Consider the following 27,433-nt stretch of genomic DNA (forward strand, 5'->3'; position numbering starts at 1 on the left):
TATCAACATAAAGCATTAATGAAAAATGTAAGGCCCAGAGAAGCCAGTTAAGAAATGAGGATTCTTCACCCCATTGGACTAGAAAGGCTTTCTAGCCCCTCCCACTGCCACCCCCAACCCCACCCCCCCAACCCCCCGCCGCCCCCGTTTCCAGCCTCATCTGGGAGGTGCCCTCTCTTCTTTGCTGCCCATGGGGAACAACCAATCTCCCACTGAGGACCAAAGGGTCTCAAAGCTAGCCTGATGCTCACCTGATAACTTTGTTGAGCGGTGCTGAGGTATCATTTCCCTTTGGTTCTTTGGTCTCTCTTTCACTGTCTGAAATTCCCTCTCAGATCAACCATAAGGACTAGCCTGGGGCACCCTCTCCACCCTTACCTTATTCCAGCCTCAAAGTTCACTCCTCCTGTTTTCAGATCCCTTTCTTCACCACTCAGATCATATTCTATGTGGTTTAAGTAACTCAAAAGAAAAACCCTTAAGAAATTTATCTAGTCATTTGATCATGTAAGAAGACAAAGTTGCAAGTAGATTTATTACAAGACTTTATCAAGGGACAAGATTACTTCTCTCTACACTGAAGGAAATTAAATATTGTAGCAGGAAAATTATTTTTAAACAACATCCATTATTTCACGGTAATTAACAATAAGAAACTGGTCTAACAAATAGGAATGATTAAATAAATTGTGATAAATTCACATAGTGGAGTTACTCCACAACTATTAAAAATCATGCTTTTGAAGACTAATGACAAAGGAAATGTACACAATGAAAATTAATAAACACGTAACTATTTACAATAAGATCTGACTATACAAAATATCATACATACACCATGTTAATAGTGACTACCTCAAGGTGGTGAAATTACACGTAATATTTTTTCTGTACATATAGTTTCTGTGATTTTAAATTTTTTACAATGAGCATATATTACTATTATAATCAGAAAAATATACACATAAAATAAACTATTATTCCCTAGTTTGTGATTTTTATGGTAAGCCCGATTTTTAAAAGAGTACCACCAAAAAGCTTATCTTTCATGGAAAAAAGTCATACCACCTCTAAAGATGATATATAATACAGTACAGTTTTTTTAAATCCACTAGAACCCTGTGTCAGCAAGATTAGTTATACCAGATATGATATTGGTTTATCTTGCTTGATATCATTTTGGCTTATCTATAAAATCATCCTCAACTCCAGTGTAATAGACTTCCCTGTTTGAAAATCAGCAAGATTTATTTAAGGGGCATTAAAGGATAAGACCCGATTAGCCCTTTCTAAAAAATCAGTAGCCAGTTGCAGTATAAAAGTTCAAAGCAAAACTCATGTAAAGCTAGCTCCACAGAAGTAGCAGCAAAAAATGTAAAATGGACCTCAGCAATTATAGAAACAAACCTTCCAGGGTTATTAGACCAAAGGCTTTTGAACCTATTAAGAATTTTCAAAACTCAATTCAAAGAAATTATGGCACATTCTAAAGAAGAGAAAGTGGAGTCACTCCTCATAAAATGAGTTATTGTTTCATTCTTATTCTTTCAGAAAAGGTCACCTCATTCATTCCAAGGTCTTCTCTAAATAAAAGAGTTTATAATCAAATTAATTGCAGTGTTGCTCATAACAAGGACTTTTTCCTCCTTTCTGTCCCCTCCAGCCACTGCGCTATAATGCATTTCACAGTCGGTTTATGCTTTCTTAAGGGCCCAATATTGCATAATTCACGCTTATTTTTCTGCACACATTTAGTAAAAGTCCCCTATGTGCAGGCCCTCGATAGTGACACAAATCCCTCAAGAACTTGGGGCTTAGAGAGTGTCTCAAAATACAAAGAAATATATTTTATACTTATATAAGATACAGAATTCTGTAATTTGCTCTGCTAAGCACATCATTAAAAAGATATATAAATTAATACTAACAGTATTTGATAGAAACCTTGCTTTTAAAAGGAACGTTCTAACCTAGGGCCCTTTGTCATCTGTTATATATTCTGCCATCTTCTTTTTCAAGGGAAACTTGGATCCACAGAGACCATTAGGCATATCATGGCAGTTCAGAATGGTTATTCAGGACTAAACATTTGATTCCAATACTTGCAATTATGATTTCAAGGCAAACATTACACACTGGAATGGGCACAGATAAAAATATTCTTCATCTTAGTTTATATAGAAATATTACAAGATGGTCTCCATTCTTCATGTTTTGTTAGAGAATGTGTACAGAAATGATGGCCCTTATCAATCTTTTTTAACATACCTCCCCTGGAAATAGAACAAATTCAGGCACTATTCACATTATTCAATATTCTACAATCACGCTCATTTCAAAACCTAGCACATGTCATGAAAAGGTTTTCTAGAAGTCAGATATATAAAATCTACCTCACAACACTGAGAAGTGCAAATGTTAACAGCTGATGTGTGTGTATAATTATTTCAAATAAGAAAAATATCAAGACTATTTGTAACCTCTTCTGCCTTTCTTAGAGTAGTAAAAAATCAGAGAAAGAGAAATAACAAAGGCAAAAAGTAGAAAAGCTATGAAAGCCAGTAAAGACTTTCGGGTATGAAAAAAGCTGCACTCTGTACACAGGGTGAATTCTTCTGGACAAAATCTTCCCAGAGTTTCAGGACCTGGAAAGCCATTGTTGTCTATAATTTTCCTGTAATGTTTCATTGATGGTTTGGGCTCAAACTGATTTGCCGCATAACGATAGAGGCCAAACTTCGGAGCTGTGCGATCGTTAAATGAATAAGCAAAGTATCCACAAAGATTGATACCATCCAATATATAGGCTAGAAAAACAAAAGGACAGGAGAAAAGTTATTAAAATATTTTGCCCACAATATTTTGCCTTTACCAAGCCCTGGTGCATCAGAGAAACTGTCAATACCATTTCAAACTACTTCCGATTAAATTAGATTTCATCAGTAAAGCTCCTTTTATCCGAAGACAAAGTGGCAACCATCAAGACAAATACTTAGGTACATTTAACATAGTAGGTTTTACATACTTTAATGATGTACTTGGGTTCAACCTTTAAGTACGTCAAGTAGGCAAGACTGCTATGAAGCCATCTGATATGGAGAAGAGATGGTCAGGGATCTGAGCAGCCTAGAATAGTTCAGTTATTTTTTCATCTTCCACTTTTAGTCAAACTCCTCTTTCCTTGGGGAAACTAGCTAACACTTGGACTGTTTCAGTGTTGTCAAGGAATGGATAGCACCTGCTCTGTGGGTGACGGTCTGTTTATACGTTTGAGAGTTTCTATGTATCAGGTTCTCAGTTGGCATAACCCCCAAGAGACCTCTGTACTGAGTGCTCCTTACCTTTCAGAGCTTCGTTCACGTAAGTCTGCATGTAATATACCCTCAGATTGTCCTGGGCTGCGTGCGGATCATCATCGATGCCGTTGGATATGATATACATGGGGAGGTCTCCGTACTTGGCCTTCAGCCAGTTCAGTACCTTGCGTAACCCCCAGGGCACCACGGCCACCTGACTGGGGGAGTTGAGCCAGGTGATGTCGGTCATTTCTTGCACGGCCAGGTAATCGTTGTATTTTATGGGATCTTCTTTCTCCCAGTCTACAAGGATGGTAGTGTAATGGCTCAATGCCAAAAAGTCAAAGGAACCCCGGATTAGCTTTTTTTCCTCGTCAGTGAAATAAGGGAGCAGGAAATTGTTTCTCTGGTTCAGCCAGTCTCTCATCACGCGTGGATAATCGCCGGAGCCGAAAATGGGCTCGGCCAGCCAACCGATGTCAAATTCCAGAACTCGCTCGGCCACCTCGCGGTCCTCGGGGGAGAAAGGGCAGGCGGGTTCTATCCAGTCCGCCTGCAGGGCGATGGATATTTTTCCTTTCTGCGAGCGCCTGAACCTCTCATCGTACGTGCGCCAGGCCAGCGCGTGCGCCTTCAGGAGGTTGTGCCCCGCGCTGTAGGTCATGTTCCGCGTGGACGGCTCGTGCATCGTGATCCAGAACTTGACGTGGCGGCCGAGGTCTTGAAAGCACAGGCTGGCATACTCGGCAAAGGCCAGGGCGGTGTGGGGGTTCTCCCAGGCGCCGTGCCGGGCCAGGGGGGCCGGCAGTCCCTGGTGCGGGGCGGCCGGGCGCCACAGCGCCACCACCGGGGTGATGTTGGCGCGCACCAGCTCGCTGGCCACACAGCGGTAGAACCCCAGGACCGTGCGGTTGACCTGGGACCGGTTCCCCAGCGGCAGAATCAGCGCCCAGTCCAGCGAGAAGTGGAAATGAGTCACGTGCATTTCCTGGAGTAAGGCGATCTGGGGTCGGATGGCGGCGAAGTCCACGCAGTAGGATTTCCTCGTCTTGGTCAGAACCCCATCCACCTTGATGAGCCTCTTACTGCGGTGGACATCCCACAGGTAGACGTTGGGGTCAATGAACTGAGACAGGGTGGTGTCCACCTGGCGGGAGGAGAGGAACCGTTAGCCTCGCTTGGGCAGTCCTGAAAAGTCGTTCGGTGCGGCTCTGGTTCTGTCAACAAACCAGCCAGCACGGTGAGCAAAAATACTGTAGAAACCTTCCTAGCTGAATTTTTAAACTGTTTTTCATAAATAGTTAAGTTCCTGGGGAAGAAAATATTCCACTTTGTTCGGTGCACATTGGTTTCACCCACAGTTCTCTGTAAGTCTGGAACTGTTACTTTAAGAAATCTGAATTTTTGGAGGTCACTTCAGATGACAAACATTAATAATCCTCACACATCTCTGGTCTGTGTTAAGCAAGCAGAGTATTTTGGACATTTTTCTTTTAGAATAAAAAATCACCAATGAAATGAGACTTTCAAATAAAAAAAAAAAACAGACAAAAAATGATAAAGCTTAAAACCTGAGTGAGAGTCAGAAAATGAAATGATACTTAAAATTAAATTGTGTTTCTTAAAATCACATTCTAAATGGAGGTTTGCTAAAGGTCAAGGACATGGGAAGTATGCAAAACTACTGCCTTTATTGGCATTAGTGTCTATAACACAACTTAGCAAATTCACTCTGACTGATGGTAGAAAAAGACAGAGAATGTGGAAATCATCCACGTATAATGGGATATTTTAAAATAGCTTTTAAAAATTTCTAAATTCTTTTTCTGTGATGATCATGAGAACAATGGTTCTCAATCTCTGATCTGTAAGACTACAAAATGAAAATAAGTATTTAGGAAACCTGGACAAACTACAAAGTCAAAATCACAAAATCCTCCCTCCACTTGCAAACAAAAATTTAAGTTTATTCCAAGGTGTGTGTGTGTGTGAAAGTCGCTCAGTCGTGTCTGACTCTTTGTGAACCCATGGACTATATAGTCCATGGAATTCTCCAGGCCAGAATACTGGAATGGGTAGCCTTTCCCTTCTCCAGGGGATCTTCCCAATCCAGGGATCGAACCCAGGTCTATTGCATTGCAGGTGGATTCTTTACCAGCTGAGCCACAAGGGAAGCCCAAGAATACTGGAGTAGGTAGCCTACTCCTTCTCCAGGGGATCTTCCTAACCCAGGAATTGAACCAGGGTCTCCTGCATTGCAGGTGGACTCTTTACCAACTGAGCTATCAGAGAAGCTCTTATTCCCAAGGACCCACCACCTAAGCCAGTTTTCTCCTCATAAATAAGCCTGTCAGAGTTGGTTCCTGAGTTTGACCCTCTATATAAAAGCAAAGGTCAAACTTTGGTTTTGAATCTCTAGCAGAGGTTTCCTTGCACTTTTCAGGCCCGTTGGAAATAAGCTTCTGTTTCTCTAGAGGGGTCAGTGCTGTGTTTATAAAGGAAAATAATAAAATACAGCGTGTCAGAGGGAAATTGCTTTTTCTGGAGAATTGTCCTGTGTAGATCACCCCCATACATTTCCTCTAATTTGTGGGAATGCTGTCAGAAGTATTTTTCCACTGTGATGCACCCACAAATCATGTTTCCTCAACTTCGCAAGAAAAATATTTGCATGCTCTTTGGAAGTGAAACTGTTCATAGCTTGAAGGAATTCTTTGGATTATTTTTATAGAGCTCTGAGTTGACAAAATTCATAACTTTTCTACCATAACTGTTCCAAAACAACAGCTCTTACTCAGTCCATCCGAAAACAAACATGAGATACAAAGGTGTCATTTCTGAGCAAAAAGTCTATTTATTTAAAATACAGGTCATTTATAAATGTGTATTTAGGCAATAGAATCTCCATTAATTTGTTTGACTTATTTATTAATAAAAAAATAATTAAGTCGAACCTTTCAGAAGGGTAAGATGTTATGTGTTTAGTATATTATGGAAGAAATGTCTCCCTAATAGTAGCCAATGTTAAAAAAAGCTCTCCGTCCCCAGTACATAGCAGATTCTGTATTTACTATGAACATTAGTGGTTATGGAAAAACAAACCTCTTTGCTGGGGAATTAGGTCCAAGGACAACGACAATCCATGTGAATAAGGCTAAGATCAGACTTCAGACAGGTGTGTCATCTCAGACAGGTGAGATATAATTTAAAATTTTTTTCAGGTGAAATGCATGCATCATTCATACTGGGAATTTTTGAAATACTAGCCAGAAGTGAAAAGATAAATTTCAGTGGTTTAAAATTCAATTTTCATGACTCTAATATAATGCATTAAAAGTATAGAGATCCGCTTGTAAATTAAAACATACCCATATGCTTATCAGAACTTCCCTAACAAAAAACTCATTTTTGTTCTGTCAGTTAGGAAGTTAGCTTAGAAAGCACACTGCCAAAACAGTACAAAGCTCAAGGTGAAAAGCAGAAAGAATAAAATAGCAACTGCAGCCTTTTTCCACTAGAGAGCTTCTGGAGGAGTTCACGGTCATGGTGGTTTGTGTCTGGCTGGGTCAGCAAAGGAGACGACTGCGCGGCTCTGCGAGGTGGAGGTAGCCATGACCCTGAGCGGTGCAACCCGAGAGCAAAGCCCCAGGGCTGATGAGTGGCTGGCACTGGATCAAAGTCTAAACAACTGCTTCTAGGAAGCAGAAAAAGGAATTCTCTCCCCATCTCCCTTCCTCTTTGCTGCCATACTTGTTGCTTCTGATCAGTTTTCTTCTCTCTGGAGGAAACAGGATGTATTCTTAAAATGTTCTCACCACTGACCACTTCCCAAGACAAACACAATCCCTGGATGGGGAACAGAGCAGAAGTAAAAGAGACCTCCCCACATCATCCCCACTGCTCCCTGAGTTCACACCATCTGCACAGAAACACTGGCAGAGCCTTCTCTTCCTTCACAAAGGATGAAGCTGGGAATTACAGCCCTGGCTGGGCTGCTGTTGGAAATGGGACAGAGCACAAGTCCTCAGTGACTGTGGTGGCCCAGGACCCAGCAGGAAGCAGGGCTCAGCAGAAGGTCGAGAGGCAGAACAGGGTTCAGGGACCAACCAGGATGGACTGCGGGATCGCCTTCCTCCTCTCTCCTCCACCACTAGCACCTCTTCTGTCCCTTCAGATCCTACTTGAACCTCACCATGGATCCCACTTGCAGGAGAGAAGTTAGAATGGGGAGTTTCTAAATAGCAGTGGGTTGAGGGAGACGGAGCAGACAGAGGAAAACCCCAAAGGAGCCAGGTAGAGCTCAGAGGACAAGCTACTGGGCTCAGATATTCTTGAGAACATAGCGTTCTTGGTTGCCTTTGAAATATAAGGAAGGGGGACTTCCCTGGCCATCCAGTGGTTAAGACTTTGCCTTCCAGTGCGAGGGGTGGGGCTCGATATCTGGTCAGGGAGTTAAGATACCACATGTCTCATGGCCAAAAAAGCCAAAACATAAAACAGAAGCAATACTGTAACAAATTCAATGAAGACTTTTAAAATGCTTCATATTTTTTAAAATCTTTAAAAAATCTTAAGGAAGGGATTACTATGGTTGGATGGCACCATCAACTCAAAGGAAATGAGTTTGAGAAAACTCTGAGAGATAGTGAAGGACAGGGAAGCTTGGCATGCTGCAATCCATGGGGTCACAGAGTCGGACATGATTGAGCTACTGAACAACAACAAAGGAAGGGATTAAAGTCGAGACTGTCCTTAAAACTAACTGGAGGTCTGAATAAGATGTAAGCATAATATGACTCAGCGGGAAAAAAAAGTATTAAGGATCGTGTTGATTTATTTCCTAATGAATCAAAGATTTCAACTAGATATTTACCAGGAAACAGCAACTCGTTTCAACTAGAAGGCCTTTTCCCAGATCCAAGCACTCTCTTCAAATATCTCTTCTGAACCAAAAGGTAACAGAATACGATGCCCCAAAATACGACTGTAGAAGTCAAGGCACACCACCCCTAAAATGCCCCTTCAGGATATTATTTTGAGCTTCAGGCACTTGAAAAAATAGCAAATGCAAGCGAAGGGCTTTCTTTGAATTTCCCTTATCTGCTAGAGATGAATCCTCCAAAAGAAACTCAAAAGGATTGTCATAAATCTCCTTGTGGGAGTTTTGCCAATGAGGGAAGCCTGACTGTTATCACAGAAGAGGGCATCCGAAGTCAACATCACATTCAGGCAAACTTTGTCACAAGCTATCAGAGCTCCCATCTCTTCTTTTAAGGGCCTATTCATCTTTCCTAAATATCACTTACTTCTCCCCTTTTCCTATTAAGATGATATTTAAGCCTGAAATTTTAAGCCAGCTCGGCGAGTTACTCATTCTTCTCAGGGTATCTCCCATACATAAATGAGGTATACATACTAATAAACTTCTGTTTGTTTTTCTCATGTGAATCTATCTCTTACTACAGGGGTCTCAGTTAAACACTCAGAAGGGTACAGGGGAAGTTATTTTTCCTCCCCTGCAGAACCAACAAAATGGCTAGAAGCACCCAACGTGCTATAAACGCTCTGTTCGTCTGTGGACACCAAACTTTGTTTCTATCTTGGTCTCTGTTTTCACACACAGACTCTGTTCAGCAACACCTCCATCCCCTACCACCCTGCTCACTTGCCACCATGCTCTGTTCACACTCATACTATTTGTGACCCATCATTTCCCCTCAATAGACTCCTCTGAAAGCAGGAATCATATCTTCCTCATCTCACTGTGTACCCCCCTTAAAACTGAGCCCTCTTCCCTCCCACAATTAACAAGATACACACGAAGCTTCCAAAAAGTGCTCACTAAAGTATTTAATCAAACCCTAGAAAACAGATTCCTTTGAAGCTGAAAAAATGAAGAATGATATTGAGGGCTAACTGCATAGAGGATGCTCAATAAATATTTGGTTGACCATTTTGAAGAACTTCCTTACCATTTCAACTTGAAAACTGCTGTTAGAAATGGCATTCCCATCAGTGCATCACTGAGCAAGGGCTTTCATTCGGGGGTATTTCCACAATCTTGGGGGTTCCACAGGTATGCCTCAGGAGGGCTCTGCCTAATGTCCCTGCCTCCTTCTCAGCAGCTCCAGCGAGATCTCAGATAGTGTGGAGTTCTGTATTACATCTTGTTTATGGAAGAACTCAACAACTACTTTAAAAGGGATTGAAAACCACGGTATTAAAGAGAGTATTTTATCTTTTACTATCTTATCAGATCTTAAAGATGGATATATTTTAAATCTGTTCCCTTTCGAAGCTGATTTAAAGTGCAAGATGAAGCCAAGAACATTTTTGGAGAGAAGTGTGCAGCATTCCAAATGATGCCTTTTGTGCACTCACTAAGGAACCATGTTTGGCCTGAGGAATGGACCACGTGCCATGACAACCTAATAAGGAAGCACTACTTACTAGAGATAGGGCTTGGTGAGACTGCGGATTGGTTTTGTCAGCTGACTTACTTGAATGCAGTTGTCAACAACTCCCCAAGCAAAGTCACAGGGAAATGTCCCTTCTAGGGGTTGGTTTTCAGGTAAAGGAGGGAAGCCATTGTTCTCTATCAGCTTTTGGTAGAACAAGGCTGAAGACTTCGGCAACAGCTTCTTGTCCTGGCTTAGAAAGTCAACGTAGAAGAGTCCACGTCTGATGCTGTAGCCCCGGTGCCACTCGAAGCCATCCATGAGTGACCAGGCCGTGTACCCAATGACATCCACCCCGTCCAACCTGATGGCTGCAAAGGAAAGAGGACAAGAGCATCGTGACCCTGTGATGGGCACTCGCCACATGATTCAAGAGCATTTGGGGATTTTACTATTTCAGGACATAAATTAAGTATAATGTTTAATGTTTGGTAAACTGATGACCTTTCTCACTGATGAAAGGCTCTGATAGAACCTAGTTCATGCATGCTCACTCATGTTCAACTCTTTGCAACCCACATGGACTGTAGTCCGCCAGGCTCCTCTGTCCATGGGATTTCCCAGGCAAGAATACTAGCATGGGTTGCTATTTCCTACTCCAGGTGATCTTCCCAACCCAGGGATCAAACACATATCTCCTGCATTGGAAGACAGATTCTTTACCACTGTGCCACCTGGGAAGCTAGTAGAACCTAGAGAACTCTGCAAATAAATGTCCTCACAAATAAGCTTATCTTCAAAAAGTTTTTATTTGGATTTCCCTTGTTTCTAATGGGTGCTCTTTGGGCCAAGGTGTCTTGTTCTACTTTTCTATCCTAAGTACCTACCTCTGTGCTTGATGGTGTAAATGAATGAAGTCTTTAAAGATACGGACTACTTACTCTTTGCCAGAAAATATTGATATCCCTTTTTTTTAAAAAAACAAATACGAAGTGTTTTATTCAGTACAAGCAATCTAAGCTGGAAAAATGTATACAAGGATCTAAATATCTTGGGATTTACTTAATCTTTAATATAATGTAAAAATCTGGAGTAGTAACTCTGAAAGGCAAGTAATTTTAAACATTATAACCTTTATAGTTACATAAACATTATAACATTTCTCATTTATGAAACGCACTTAAAAAATTAAGTTCCTCAAGCCCCCAGATGAGAAAGGTGCTATATAAATGCATTCCTACTGTTGCCAAAATGAATTTCTACATTCTGATTAAAAACTATAAATTCACACAGTTTATTAAGATCATCTTAAGGATTGTTTTCCCAGTGGATTTTGACAGGAAATTAGGATTTCATCTTCAACCCTACCTTTTAAGGTCTCCATTATGAATTTTTTGAGGTAATACATGTATTTGGCATCATCTCTCTTGGTGGTCCCGGAAACAAACCAGCCATTCTCCACAATAAAGATTTGAGGGTGGTTATACTCAAGGTCAATCCAGGAAAGGAGTTGCCTCAGGCTGGGAGATTCCAGTTGGCGGAATTTCATCTGAGGGTCCAACAGTTGAAAACTCAAGGTTGGGCCAAAGGAAAGAGCAAAAAAGTCGGCTGTTCCCTTGATGAACTTCTTCTCAGATTCAGTAAAATCAGGCAGAAGAGATGAAAGGTTATTCTTCATGCTCTCAGGATAGTCTCCATCAATAAATATGGGTTTGGCAAACCAGCCCAGGACAAAGTCAAGAGATTTTTGACATTCTTGGATGCTGTGTTCAGTCATTCTTCGAGGACTGATCCAGTGGGAGCTTAGGGCAATGGACACCTGGCCTCCCTGAGTGGGGCGGAAGGAAGTATCGTAGAGATGCCAGATTTTGGCATGAGCCTATAAAGAGAAAAACCATGGTGAATTTATCTCTGATTGTGAGCAGAAAAACAACACATATTTGAAACTCCAGTTCTAGTTTCTCATCAAGTCTAACTAATGACTAATCCCTCAATGTAAAAGTCACCTGAAACCAATAAATAATTCCAGAGGTAAGTCAGGTCACAGTGAGCTGCTACCATAACTGGAATCATTGCCATTGTTTTTTAGCAGCCCATGGAAAAATATGAATTTCTAGTGTTGAATGTATTATTATTATTCATACTTTGAAAAGTTAATGGAATAAGAACTTGTAATATCTTACTACTTAACTGACTTTGGATTATGTACTTTTTTAATTAATAGGTTTCATGAAAAGAACCAATTCCACATGTGTGATTACACCAGGAATTTCTAAATAGGATTATATTTTCTTTTATCCTAAGAGACAGGGAGTTTTCAAGTTGACACAAGTTGTTGGAGTCAATTTAATATTTTGTATTCATCTCTCATAACAAAATTCTAACACGTGTTCTCACAATCTTTGTTCTTCTCTTTAAGAAGAATCAGTGCACTAAATTAAAGAACCAACTCCAATATCTAACCTTGGCCCACTCTCCAGAACTCTGGGACACTGCTGACTTATTGCCAACCCTTGCAGAGTGCAAGACACAAGCCAAAAGCAAAAAACACTTAAATGCAGCTTCAAGGAAATCAGATGTCCACAGTCAGCACTCAGCTGGGAGTTTCCTATAGCAATGAAATGGGCTTGGCCTCCATAAGATCAGCTGTAGACTCCCATAAGACCTTGCTGACTTCTGATATCTTATTTTCATTTGTTTCCCTTATATTTACAAAGAATAGTGGTTTTTTTCTTCCTTAAGTTTCTCTTACTTTTGAATTCCTGATTTACTCCCCCTGTTTGTATCTAAATACAAGAGCTATTTATCAGCCTTTTGCTCTCCTAACATATTCTCTTAGGAAACTCCATCCTAATTCTGTTTGATTCATATTCTCCCAATGATCTTGCCAATTTTCATTCCACTCCCTGGTCCTGAAGAAGCTCTTGCACTCATATGCCAAATATCCTCTTCCTTGCCCTTAATATTTTTCTCTTTGTTCATTTCAATGCAAGTGTCCAAGAATGGCCTCATCCTCATTCTTACGGGTTCAGCCAAACATTTCAATGGAATCAAATAATGCATTCTTTCATTTTTATTTTCTTAGTAAATACCTGCTATTCTTCATTTCATGAAATATATTTTATTTATGACCTGAGGTAGCTATCTATATGCTAAGAAGAAAAAAGAGAATAAAATATTGATCAGAAGAATAATGGCCTTTGCCCATGTGATTCAAGGAACTAGCTGGATTTGTGAGGTGCCCCACCCTTCTCTGTCTTCCTCACCTCTATCAACCTATCTTACCCTTCCCAGCTGACAAGAAATCTCATCAGTGAAGAGTTAAACAGAACAGAAAGGGAGAAATTCAGGCTACAGTAGGCAGAATGTTAGACTAGAGGAATTTCCTAATTTGGCTGGTTTGAAGCCTACAGAGAGTCATGACCTAAACCTAACAGACATACCTCCACAGAACAAATGCTGTGATGGGGAAAGTCAGAAGGCCAGGGAGAAGTGTGAGTAGCCAAGAATTCCCAATCTGGGTCCGTATAGCAGGTAGCCGAGTCAGAGCCATACAGTAGAACATCTACACTCACACAGCACTCTTCTAAGCTTGAGTGCTTTGACATGGCTCAGAGGAGGTTTAGCAAGGAAACAAATGACCTTGGCTATAGAAAAGTGCATATGCGGTATTTGATGGCAGATAAAATTCCTGTGCCACCACTTTCTGTGTGTGCTTTTGACCATATACCTTAACTTGAGTAGGTAAGACTAACTTTCGTGTGTCTCTCACAGGCTATGCATGCATGCTAAGTCGCTTCAGTTATGTCCAACTCTGTGCCACCCAATGGACAGCAGCCCACCAGGCTCCTCTGTTCACAGGATTCTCTAGGCAAGAATACTGGAGTGGGTTGCCATTTCCTTCTCCACTAATAGGCTATACTACTACTACTACTAAGTCACTTCAGTCATGTCCGACTCTGTGCAACCCCTTAGACGGCAGCGCAACAGGCTCTCCCATCCCTGGGATTCTCCAGGTAAGAACACTGGAGTGGGTTGCCATTTCCTTCTCCAATGCATGAAAGTGAAAAGTGAAAGTGAAAGTGAAGTTGTATCCGACTCTTAGCGACCCCGTGGACTGCAGCCCACCAGGCTCCTCTGTCCATAGGATTTTCCAGGCAAAAGTACTGGAGTGGGGTGCCATTGCCTTCTCCACTAATAGGCTATAATGAGGATTAAATGAAATACTTTATGTAAAACACCTAACAGTTTCCATACGGTAGGGTCTCCATGAATGCTTATTCCTTCTCTCCCTAAAGGATCAACAGAACAAAAAGAAAAACACAGCAGGCAAAGGAAATTCCACCTGCTAAGGAATTCGGCCCATGGCAGTGACATGATATGACCTGGAGTCTGCATTAGAAGACTCTTAAGTTGGGCTCCCAAATCCTCTTCCCATTACCAGTGTGAGCCTCAGGTATTTCTTTTTTATTTATTTATTTATTTATTTTAATTGGAGGCTAATTACTTTACAATATTGTAGTGGTTTTTGCTATACATTGACATGAATCAGCCATGGGTGTACATATGTCCCCCATCCTGAACCCTTCTCACCTCCCTCCCCATCCCATCCCTCAGGGTTGTCCCAGCGCCCCAGCCCTGAGTGCCCTGTCTCATGCTTCTTTGTACAAATGGGAATAGCATCTGTTCTCCTACAGGAACGTGGCAAGGATAAAATTATATGAAACAATTCAAAGTGTTTTTTTAGTGGTCAATTATTTTAGAAAAATGTAGTATAAATTTGTAGCATTGGAAAGTGTGATGATTAGTTTTATGTGTTGATTGACTGGGCTAAGGGACCCAACCAGATTGCTGGTAAAATACGTGTCAAGAGTTTAACTAAGCCACCTCATGGTGTTCTGCCTTGGCGTCCCTTTTGTTGAACCTTGTGTCCTGCAGGAACCTTGTGTGCACTAGCCCCATCAAGGTAGCACATGCCCTGGATAACAGCCCACAATCACAAATTACTGTGAGTTCCCAATATGACTTCGCCACCAGCCCTTGTGATCAACAGTTCTCCCCTGCCTCCCACCATCTACATGCCATATGCACCCCTTAGGTGAGACTCCCCTGATGCTTACCAAAAGCCCGCTTTTGGTTTGAATTGACCCGTCTGGCCCAGGAACCCCAAAGCACTCACACATGGACCCTCTTAAAGGCATGTGTCCTGGGTCCTGTCTCTCTCTATCTTTCTCTGTCATCCTGTGTGGTCCCTCAAGGAGTCCACGTACTTCCTCCAGGACCTGTCAGTGACAGACTTCTCTATTTCAATTTCTCTTTTGATCTATTATTAAACCAAGGCTCAGCTTAGGCACCCTATGTTCCACTTAACAAATGTTAAGTTCTGTTTAGGTCATGGGTTCATCTCAGTGAAGATGCCTGGTTGGCAGCTGGGTAAATAAGTCTGAAGTTGGAGAAAACATGGATGGTATTAATCACTCAAATGTACCTCAGAGGTAACACTTAATGGGTCACTTTTTAAAATCATTCTTTAAATTTTTAAAACATTGAAATGGAATAATTCTTAAAGGATTAATTTAATCCTACAAATAATCTTAATTAAATGGACTGAGACCAATGATGAAATAACTGAAATACAGGCCATAAAGAGAAAATCTTTCAGTTCAGTAGAGTTCAGTTGCTCAGTCGTGTCTGACTCTTTGCGACCCCATGGACTGCAGCAGGCCAGGCCTCCCTGTCCATCACCAACTCCCAGAGTTTACTCAAACTCATGTCCATTGAGTCGGTGATGCCATCCAACCATTCTCTGTCGTCCCCTTCTCCTGGTTCAATCTTTCCCAGCATCAGGGTCTTTTCAAATGAGTCAGTTCTTCGCATCAGGTGGCCAAAGTAAATCATTCTGATGGCTAGTTTGTGCCCACTACCTACCCAGGAAGAGCCCTCAAGATGTTGTTTTGGTTCTAAAATAAAGGTGCACTCTTCCGAGAAAGGTCAAAGGAGCAGACAGATTTCAGGGAGCCCTGGAGACTTTTTTCCCCCATTTGGCATCCTCTTACCACTAAGAACAGTATCACAATTACATATCTAAGGACTTTTTCTTCAAAGTCATAGCTACCCTGCACTGTTACACAAGCACACCATCTAGCCTAATATTCCTGATTGTAGACCAAAGTATTACTCTTACTTCTATCAGCACAGCCTCATGGATTATAAACTGAAGTTCATTAAGATAGAATTTCAAGGCGCCTCCCCCCAAAATAACCATTTAATAGTGCATATAAATAATTTCTGGAAAATAGCCATCTATAGCTTTTATCCCCCCAAATAACCAGTAGTTCTGTGTGCAGTTTGTCAAAAGTTTCCTGGAACCTGCTTCTATCACCCAGGCCGTAACCTGTGCCCAGCACCTCAGGGTGTCACCCTCCCTGACACCTTGTCACACAAATCATGGATATAGGAAGCATCTGAGCTTGCCTGACTTCATTTTGTACTTCTTAGGCCATTCCCTTCTCCCAGGGATCTCCCTGACCCAGGGATCAAACCTGGGTCTCCCACATTGCAGACAGAGTCTTTACCATCTGAGCCACTTGAGAAGCCCTCTTAGGCACTTAAACAAGTAAAATTTCTAGCTCAATCACCAAACCATACAGTCCCACAAATTAACACTTTCCTATCAACAGGTACCTCATCACTCCCCAACTCGGTTCTTTGGTTACTTTCTCAGGTCAATTTCTCATCACCCTTCATCCAGGCCTGTACCTAACTTGGATGACAATCTGTCAATCCTGAAACAACATTCTACTTTTTCCTCTATTATCTATATCCCTCTCTGCCTTCTGTTTAGACTTGCCTCTTCCAAGAAGCAGTCCCTCATTAATCCTGATCACTCTTACTGCTGGGCTTCCCTGGTGGCTCAGTGGTAATGCATCGCCTGCCAATGCAGGAGACATGAGTTCAATCCCTGAGTCAGGAAGATTCCCCAGAGAAGGAAATGGTAACCCACGCCAGTATTCTTACCTGGGAAATTCCATGGACAGAGGAGCCTGGCAGCTACAGTCCACAAGAAAGCAAGAGTTGGATACAACTTAGCAACTAAACCACCATCACCACCGCCACTCTTACTGCTGTTTTCCCCAGTTATTACTTCTTTGATGGTAATGGTGCTTTTCAAGATCGATCTCCAAAGTCTTTGGAGCTCAGTTCTGTGACTCGTTCCAGCATCTTTCTAATAAAGTTCCTTTTCCTCTTTAACCTAGTTTTAGTTGGGCTTAGTCATTTGCAAATATAGAAGTCCTTAATATACATGTAACCAAACGAGATTCTATTAGAACCCACTCAAAGGCATGCTTTTACATCTAGACAAGATAGAGATCAAGGTAGATTTTTTAAAACCATGATGTAGTTTTGGAGTTTTGTTACTTATGATCATTTTGTCTGGATTTTTCCAAAGTAGGTTACAGAAAAGGCCTTATTCATTTGTTTTACTTCAAATGAAGTTAAAAATTATTTCATAACTCACTCTGGGAAAATATGTTAATAAATCAGAGATTAGGTTTCTTGCCTCATTAATTTATCTGTACAGAACCAATCAACATCAGTTAAATCATTCTATTTAACACTAAATCACGCTGCTACCAAAATCCTTCTAAATCACTGATGCTAGGCTGTTAACAAAATATCCGGCTTATGACCAGAATCTGTCTGGTCCATTAATCACAGCATTATCAGAGACACAGAGGAGTTCCAGTTCCTGGTGTTTGCATCTGTTTTTTCTAACAGCAACAAAATGAGAGCTGAGAAAGGAACAGGTAGGGGAGACCTTAGGCTAGATGAGAAAAAGCAACAAGAAGATCAAGGCCTCAGATAAGGGATATATTCACAAGATCAGCAAAAGCATCAGAAGTTCCATCAGTCAACCAGGCTCTGTCAATAAACATCTATCACTCTAATCACCAAAGTAATCCTATAATACCCTCATGAAACAGCTACTCTCTGATTTCAACAACATTGAGAAAAGTGGGTTTTTTTCCATAACAGTCACCTTTACTTTCTAAATATTTACCTCTGTCTGCTCCTCTAATTCTTCTGCTTTGACTTATCAACAGCAGATGCCAACCAACTGACTCTCTCTGAGACTTTAAGATCATTTCTCAGCTCCCAGGCTCATTTCTAGCTCTTTGCTTTGGAAATAACTCATTTTTATTGCAGGAGAGAACATTTTTCACCTGAAGAAAAAGTGACATGTGGATGTGTCATGAAGGCTTCTATACTGTGAGACAGGATAAGATTACAGAAATAGGAAATATTTAGCCAATAATGAAAGTAATCTGCCTGCCCCCTTTCCCCTTTTTTCCCATCTGCCTTACGTGGCAGCAGTTTCTACACGGTTTTAAGTCAAAGTTTTTCATACCACAGATTCCAGTTGTGAAATCAAGTTCTGTGTAGCCACAACAATTTTCAAAATGGAAATAAAATAGAACTGATTTGAAAACATGAGGGGACTTCCCTGGTGGTCCAGTGGCTAAGACTCTGAACTCCCAATGCAGGGGACCTGGGTTGGATCGCTAGATCCCAAGTGCCACAACCAAGAGTTCGAATGCCGCTGTTAAAGATCCTAGATGCGGCAATGAAAGATCCCACAGGCCTCAACAAAGATAGAAAATTCCACGTGCTACAACTAAGATCAGCGAAGCCAAAATAAACAAATATTTAAAAAAAGAAAAGAAAAGCACACCACATGTCATAAGGCTAAGTAGTGCTTTGTGAAACCTCTCTGTTGTGCATGTGTCAACATGTGAAATGCCTTTCTTACTGTTGGGGCCAAGGTCAAAAGAGTTTGAAAGTCACTGATCTACATTAAGGAATATTTTCCTTCTGCAAGTATTCATGAAGCATCTACTATTTGGCAACCCACTCCAATATTCTTGCCTGGGAAATCCCAAGGACAGAGGAGCCTAGCAGGCTACAGTCCATGAGTTGGACACCAGGAAAGAGTCGGATACGACTTGGTGACTAAACAACAGCTATAGGCTTGGCCCAGTTCTTAGGGATCCAACAGTGAACAAGTCAGAGAAAAACATCTGCCCCCATGGACTTCCATCTCAGGAGGAGGAAGGACAGCAAACAACAAACATAACAAACGTGAACTAAAAAAGAATATTAAAGGGTGATAAGTGGGGAGTTCCCTGATGGTTCGGTGGTTGTGGGGTCCACCTGCCTATTAAGGGATGCGGGTTCAATCCCTAGTCCAGGAAGATCCCAGTGCCATGGAGCAGCTGGGCTGTGCGCCACAACTACTGAGCCCACGCTCTAGAGCCGGTGCCCACAACCAAAGAGGCCGGCGCAATGAGAGGCTAGCGCACACAATAAAGGGTATCACCTGCTTGCAGCAACTACAGAAAGCCTGCGTGCAGCAATGAAGACCCAGCATAGCCCAAAACAAGTAAATAATTTTTTTAAATAGGTGATAAATGGTATGAAAACAAGGGAGGCCTGGTGCCAAGGAGAGGAGATGCGATTGTTTTTGGTGACACTCACAAGAGTCTTCCTTTCCCTTTCATTGACTATGCCGTCATTTTAATCTTTTCATTTTCCATCTTAATAAGACAAAATCCATATATGGATTGCCTATTAGGCAAGAATCTTTTCCATTAACATCTACCCTTATAGAACTTAAAATACCCTGATGCACAGTAAACTGCAAACCTAACAAAGGTGCACTCTCTTCTTTACCCGCAGAGAATCAGAGAACGGGATTAACCTGGGCAGGTGCTCAGGAGGACACCAGTCATCCCTCTGCCCCATTTCCAAGTCTAGGGAAAATGTTCCTTGCAGTCTCCCTATGTGATCATAAATAATCCCCAAAGATTATTCTTTATCACACACAAAAAAAGCAGGTCCACTTGGGCTTTGGTCAGATTCATTTACCAGTGTTCATCAAGGGTGTTAATTAACACACATAAGCCTCTTGCCCCTGCAGGGTTGCTCAACTACTAAATGCAAAGAATGAGCTTCCGTGGGGGGGCTGCATAAGGAATCGCAGGCTGCCTCTTTAATAGCCACTATGATGCCAGAGGTCGTGCGTTTGTTTTTGTTTTTTAATTGCTCTTCTAGGGTCTTCTATTCTGAAGCTAAAAACCAAACCCAAAAAATTCGTGTTCACGCATTTTATCTGCCATACCTACGAAGTTCATGAACTCCTCTCTCCTCCAGGTTCCCAGGAAGCGCTTCTTGAGCCAGGAAGGGGTCCCTGTTAAGTCTGGGGTGCTGGGAGAAGCATTTTAAATGGGGTGTTCAGGATGTGGTTCATTTGAGAAAGTGGCTTCTGAGCACAGGCTTACAGGAGGTGAGGGAGCTATGGATCTGGAGGTGGGGTGGGGAGGAAGAACATTCCAGGCAGAGAGAAAAACCAGATAAAAGGGCCCCAAGGCACAAGAGCAAGTCCTTCTTGCAGCTGGAAAGCAGTGGGTGAGGGGACAGGGACTGAGCTGAGGCCGGATATGTTAAACAGCTGTGAAGTGAGGATGCGTCCAGCACAGGGAACTGGAATCCTAACTGCTTGATCTGTCTTCCTCTATGACGAAAGGGAAAATTCAAAACCACAGGGCTTAAACATGAAAGGAAAAGAAAAAAAAAAAAAGAAGAAAACCTTTTTAATCAAATTGTAAATGACATGGTTTTCATTCCCCCATCTTCTTTATTTCTCACAGAGTAGCAATAAATACCAGGAAACAGCCACGTACGGTTCCTGCTGTAACTCCTCCTCAGAGACTGCTTGGTTTCTTTCCGTTTTCAGAAATGAGAATGGTGAAGAAAAAAAAAAAGAGCTCTGAATTGAAATGCACTTTTTCGTGACTATTATTTGAATTATCATGGAATCATTATCTCACTAAGCAAATATTTACACAACAGGCAAGTTATTATGCAGGGAATATGCAGAGATTGCAGCACCGGTATACAAGGTGATGATGACGACACCAGAATGAAAGTGTCATAAGAAGGATCTTTAAAAAAAAAAAAAAATTAAGGAAGGACTTCCCTGGTGGTTCAGTGCAGGAGGTGTGGGTTCAATTCCTGGTTAGGGAGCTAAGATTCCATGTGCCCCATGGCCAAAAAAACCAAAACATAAGACAGAAACAATATTGTAACAAATTCAATGGAGATTTTAAAAATGGTCTACATCAAAAAAAAATTAAAAATACAACAGGGATTCAGAGAAAAGAAAAAGTGCTTCTTGTTGAGGGACATCATAGAAGTCTCTGTGGAGGAGGAAGTTTATAAACCATATATTGAAAGATGTGTAGGTCCTGGGGAGATGGAAAAAAGGCATTCCCAGCAGATCACAGTGAGCTAGAAAGCCTGAGATGCTATGCCAAAACGTTTTTTCTGAAGATAGCACATCCCCCAAGGCTCTCAACATTGTGACCTTGGCACTCCTCACAGGGTGGGGGGGAGTAGGGGGAGGGGGGTGCTGTGACTTCTCTGCCAGAAGCTGACACTGCATGACATCGAGGCTAATCAAAAGTCAGCACCACATCCTCCTAGTTCTCTTGGGATGCTTGCTGGGGGAAGCCAGCTTCCGCACAGTAAGTCTAAACTAACTTGAGACCACCGTGTTGGTGAGGCTCTGCGACGTCTGGTCATTTTGGACGCCCAGCCTGGTCAAACCCTAAATGACTTGCAGCCCACTGAAAAACTGCCCAGATGTGCCTTTCCCTAATTCTGACCCACAAAATTAAATGTTTTCTTAAAGCCAATAAGTTTGGGCATATTACACAGCAATAGTAAGGAGAATAGTTGTCTATGGGTTAGTAGTGTTGTTTTGTTTTAATTAGCAGTGATGAGTCTCCAGATGTTAATGAAGGTTAAAGACATTGATGACTCAGAACTTCCCGGGTGGTCCCATGGTTAAGACTCCATGTTTCCACTGAAGGGGGCACAGGTTCGATCCCCAGTCGGAGATTTAAGATCCCACATGATGCCCAGCAAGCCAAAAAATAAACAAACAAATAAATGAAGACTTTGGTGACTCCTCCATTCTGAGCACTGAATGTGAGGACAAGGAGGGAACTCAGTCTTGGAGTAAGGCAGTGAGCACTGGAAACAGGAATTCAGAAAACCTGGGTTCTGATTCCAGTTCAATCCCTTGGTAGTTTAAATCCCTAAACTCTGAGCCTCTCAACTCATTTACCTACCTGCCCCACCCCCCAAAAAACACAAAAGCATTTCAGAAACTTTAAAGCATTATTCAGTGGTACAGGTTTTTTCAAAATTATTTTAATTAAATAAATCCATTCATGTAGTTTAAAAATCAGAGGCTTATGAAAAACAGTAAACATCTTTCCTACCCCATCTCAAACTCCCACTTCTGCTCCCTGCAGACAACTACATTTAACTTTTTGCTGTTTCTTTTAGTAAGTACTACCATATTTCTAAATAATATGCTTCTTCCAACATTTAATAATTCTTCATAATAATAAAAAGCCAACTTTCACACCTCTCAATTTTCTTCCCTAATTCTCCCAAATGTTTGCTCTTATTCAAATCATTAATCAATAACCATACCCAGGATCTCATATAAATATTGTTCACTGCAGAGCCAGATAGGAGTCTATAACATTTCCTTTCTCTTGTACAGCTTCTTGTTTTCCCTTGAATAAATAATCACCTCATTATTAAATTTGTGTAATATTTCCTATGTGTTTTAATGTTTTTGTGATTCTCCATCATATTCACTACCATATCCTCTATTCTACTGATTCTGCTTTTTCACTTAGAGTTCTTCCTTCTCTTGAATCCTTTTGGTTCCACCTGGACTAGATGCTGTCTAGAACTGCTCTCATCCTAGGATTTTTCTTTATTTCTTACTGATGATAGTCATAGTTTTCTAGATCCGACTTCTCCCCATTTACTCTGTAATTTTGTTGATACATGCCTTAGCTTCTTGGGAAAGATTACACAGAAGGCAGCTTTCTAAACCCCTATATAGAACCGTGCATCCACTGTGCTAGGAATTCAGAAAGATCTTTGAAGCTAAAGGCTTGTGTTCTTCAGTTCTGGAGGATTTTCCTTATTAGTTCTTAATTTCCTGCTCTCCATTGCCTTGTTTTCTTTCTGGAACTCCTGTTAGTTTGACGTCGGACTTGTGTGTTTCATATTTTAAATCTCTTCCCCGTTCTTTAATGCTTCCAGTTCTTGGTCGTTTTGTACTACTTTGGAGGCATTTCTTTTCCTCTCTTTCAATCTTTTTACTAAACATTTTATATCAACAATCACCTTGTTGATGTTCAAGAATGTTTTAATATTCTCTGATTCTTCCTTTTTCAGTTTGCATGTATTCAATTTCCTACATAATGTGTTTTTTCCTGGTTTGTTTTTCTGTGTATTTTATTCTCACTGTTTCATGTTGAGCACTTTCCTTAAATATCTTTTGATGATTTGCCATCCATTCATATTTAAGAGAAAAATACTTAAAAACTGGTCAAAATGACAGGCATGGGAACACCTTATAGGGAACAAGCTATACCCTACGTTGATTTACCAGGAAGTCAGTCACTTCCTTAGGGCTTGTGTATGCGCTCAGCTGCTCGACCCCATGGACTGTAGCCCACCAGGTTCCTCTATCCATGGGATTTTCCAGGCAAGCATACTAGAGTGGGTTGCCATTTCCTGCTCCAGAATATCTTCCTGACCCAGAGATTGAACCCGTCACTTGCATCTCCTGCGTTGGCAGGCAGATTCTTTACCACTGTGTCACCTGGGAAACCCATGTCGTGCTTACTTTTATTTTTTTGAGATGACCTTCAAAAATCAAGAAATTTCACTCAAAATTCAAAGTTTCTAGCTTCTTTTACAATCAGAGAATCTGGCAGAGCCATCCCTTCTCCCTCCTGACAGAGGTTTACTTGGGGTACATGCACCCCAAGGGCCACAGCTTCCCCCACATCAGCCCACTTCACTCGAGTGAAACAACCTCTTTGCCCTGTTAGGCATTACACTTCTCAGCAGGGCGCCCAGCCAGGCATGAATTCATCAAGATATCAACCCCCATGTTACTCTGAGCTTGCTCAGCAGAACTGAATCTATGTGAAATAAAATCTAGGATTACAAACTGCGTATACAGTACATGACTTGTACAACAGGCACAAACGCTTAATGATATTCGAGTGGTTGAGCTTATTTGTACAAAAGACATCTATTTCTAAAAATCAGTTTATTACCCTCAACATAATAAAGTTGATTTCAACGGCAGCACTGCGTTGGGAGGTTGACTGATCGTTTCAATTATCTAACTTCCTTAATCCAATGCCTGTGTTGTGTCTCCTGAAGACCACCAGGCCTGCTCTAATCTTCCAGATCTTTCTTAGATTGTCTTTATCTATCCTGGAGAATCCTTTTAACTACTGTCACCAGCATGTTTGACTCTGTTGCATCTTGGCCTTCTATCGTATCTATCCTCAGACTACATTCTAGACTTGGATTCCTAATCACAGCACGAGGAAAGCACTCCAGGAGATTAGATGCCTTTCCAAATTCATCATCTCCAAAAAGGACCTACCAAAAGGATTTGCAGTTATAATTATGAAATTATGAAACTTTGAGGGATCACTAAGCATAAGGTGCCTGAAGATTGAAAATGTTCTTAATTTTTAACAGGGAATAAAATATGCATTTCAGAAACAACAGACCCATGAGCAAAATTACATAACAGCTTAATAAAAGCACATCAGTACAGGAAGAGAGGAAAATGAGGAAGAAACATGGATTCATAAAATAAATGCCAAACCAGCACCCAATTAATTTTTTTTACAGTTTTATAGCTTGTCTGAAAACACAATAGACTCTCAATGTAATAGTTTTGACAACTGTCAGATCTTCTTGGAATATTCTTGGGGTCAAGAAGAAGAAAAGTCGGACAGATATAAGGATACTACTGTAGATATATGAATCGTGCTTGAAGGGCCATATTTTAAGAGTTTATTGATTAAACAAAAATTTACTAATTTGTTGTTAGGTGTCAAACACTGATAGATGTTTGAAACATGATTAGTGGGAGACAGTCCAGCTGGGAGAAGGTGACTAACAATATCCTATGGAGTTTGCTCATGGCCCTGTTTCTTTTCAACATTTTTATTATTTTATCGAAAGGATGAAAAACTCAGACAGCATTAATCTGAAAATTGGGAAATACCTCAAAGCTTGATTCAAAAATAATTCTCCAGGCTGAAATGCTGCAAATATGTGCTATAACAACAAAATTAAGTGATGGTAAAAATTATTTCTTTTTTTAATTTTTAGGGAGCTTAAAATAATAATCACAGTTTCCTGCCCTACTTCCCACCCCCATTGTCCCCAGTTACCTCCCCAGAGGTAGCCATCTATGACTTTTATGACATTTTCTTTTGATATCTACACATTTCCAAGGGGCTTCCCAGGTGGCTCAGTGGTAAAGAACCCACCTGCCAACGCAAGAGATGCAAGAGACACGGCTTCGATCCCTGAGTCGGGAAGATGCCCTGGAGGAGGGAATGGCAACCCACTCCAGTATTCTTGCCTGGAGAATTCCATGGGCAGAGGAGCCTGGAGGGCTACAGTCCATGGGGTTTCAAAAAGTTGGACACGACTGAGCACACAGCACATTTCCACACTTCCCTACTTTAGATCCGTTGACTTTCTGATAGGGTGGATGAGGATTTAGCTGTCTCACACAGGCAATTTCGTTATATAGCAGGATCTGGTTGAATAATATTCAATGCTGACGTTACTCTGCCAACATGACTATGACTCACAGCTGGGCATCTAATGTGGTAATTAAGACTAAGTTTCCATTCTTATTTTTGTTTTCCTTGATTTTGTTAATTATTGCATTGCTTTTTCACTTCCTTGGTTTTCTTTGCACCTATGGCTAATTCTTCTCACACTTCCCAATAGCACAAACTTCTGCAAGGTCACATTGGCCTCCAATATTTTTCTTGGAGACACTTCTGGAATCTTCCCCTCTTCCAGACTGGTTGCTCTTAGGTCTGCTGCACAGCAGATTTTTCAATTCATCATTATGCTCCCAAGTTATATGTACCGCTCTGAACATTCCATGTCTTCTTCTGTCTGATCTATATCATGCTACATGGAGTTCTTCCTCCAATAACTTCTCTGTAAGGCATTCAAGATGTATTTTCTGAGACTTTGGATGTCTTGAAATCTCATTATTCTACCCTCATGAATGACTGATAGTAGAGGTAAATACATTCTGGTTGGAAATAATTTTCATTCCTTTCTTCTAAATGGCATAACTTGCTGGTTTTTTTGGTAGCGGTGAAAATGTGTCACTCAGTTCTCCTGCCATGAGAAGCATAATTGACGGATTGCGCCAGTTGCTACCCTCGTCACCCTCCACTGCAATGGCCCTGAGGCCATGCTTCTCAATGGCTACTCCCTTATAACTGAAACAAGCCAGGGGTACTAAGCAGACCTGTTCCTGCAAGCCATGGACTCCTCCAACGATGGCTCAGAATGATGGCTCAGAACTCCTCATGGGCCTGGTTGGATGGTTCTTAGACCTATACTGCCATCTGAGACTCTTCTCATCCCATGCCCCCTCCTTCCCACGCTCATGCGTCAGACAGCCATCATGTCCTAAAGGCTCATCTGCCTTCTCTGGCTTCCCCCGCTTTTCACTCTACTGTTGTTGCCCATCAATAAATGTCCTGCACATCTAATGCTGTCTTGACATCTGCTTCTCAGAAGACCAACTAAACCCAACTGAGGCTTGATTTCCCAGAAGGCAAAGCGAATGCCATTCTGAGTGATATTCAGGGGGGCAGATAGACCTCTGTCACAAGATGGTGCCCTAATTGCTAAGTATTTCACCAGCAGTAACCTGGGGGAATGTCTTAGTTGGGAGGAATGCTGCTCCCGATGCAATGATTCAGGCATTCCAACTCCGATGAAAAGAGAAGAATGAACTGGTTCCTGCTATATTGTATTGGGTCCTTACAGAGAGATATAAGAGCCAGAAGGTCTGATTGGTAGCCTACAGAGAGGCCCTTATCTCTGGCACTTTCAAGAGGGAGTGATCCAGAAAGACAAACTTCAGTGTGAAAGTAGTTATCAAGTTTTTGCTTGCGTCACACTTGTTACTGTCCCACTGAACAAAACAAGTCACATGTTCTAGCCCACAGACTATGTGGGATGCAAGTATACAGAACTGAGAAGCATAGTTCAATGGGGTCCCCAGACACAACACTTTTGCACCCCTCTCTTTCCAGAACTCCTGTTATTTCAATGATGGACCTCTGGATGGTTCACTGATTTTCTTAAATTGTCCATCTATTTGCCTCCTTGCTCTATTCTTACAGAGATTTTATCACCTGTATTTTCCAATCTATTAAATTTTTCAAGTCTGCTATAATATTTAATTTCCATGTGTTCTTTCCCCCCACCTATTTTATTGTATTATCCTATTCCTATTTCCTAGATGCAACATATTCTCTTAACTCTTTAAGAGTTTACTGAGGTTTCTTAAAATTTATTTTTCTTTACTGAGATATAATTCACATATAATGTTATATTAGCTTCAGGTACACAACATAGATTGCCTATATTATGAAATGACCATCACCATAAGTCTAATCAACATTTATCACCAAACACAGTTACAGTTTTTTTTCTTACAAGAACTTTTAGGATCAACCTCCCTTAGCATTCTCAAATACACAACACAGTACTAACTGTAATCACAAA

At 41.2% G+C, this 27,433-nt stretch overlaps 1 protein-coding gene across 1 annotated transcript in view; it reads right to left on the reverse strand.

The window, feature by feature from the left end:
* Positions 1-277: 277 nt before the first annotated feature.
* Positions 278-27,433, reverse strand: part of KL (klotho) — a 38,278-nt gene continuing 11,122 nt past the window's right edge. Inside the window, exons 2-5 of the mRNA XM_014476767.2 lie at positions 11,063-11,573; positions 9,797-10,065; positions 3,342-4,443; positions 278-2,807 (exon numbers count right to left, since the gene is read on the reverse strand). Coding sequence (XP_014332253.2) covers positions 2,470-2,807; positions 3,342-4,443; positions 9,797-10,065; positions 11,063-11,573 — 2,220 coding nt within the window. The 3' untranslated portion in view covers positions 278-2,469. The remainder of the gene's footprint in view (positions 2,808-3,341; positions 4,444-9,796; positions 10,066-11,062; positions 11,574-27,433) is intronic.

This window comes from Bos mutus, chromosome 12 (genome assembly GCF_027580195.1).
Source record: "Bos mutus isolate GX-2022 chromosome 12, NWIPB_WYAK_1.1, whole genome shotgun sequence".
Lineage (NCBI taxonomy): Eukaryota > Metazoa > Chordata > Mammalia > Artiodactyla > Bovidae > Bos > Bos mutus.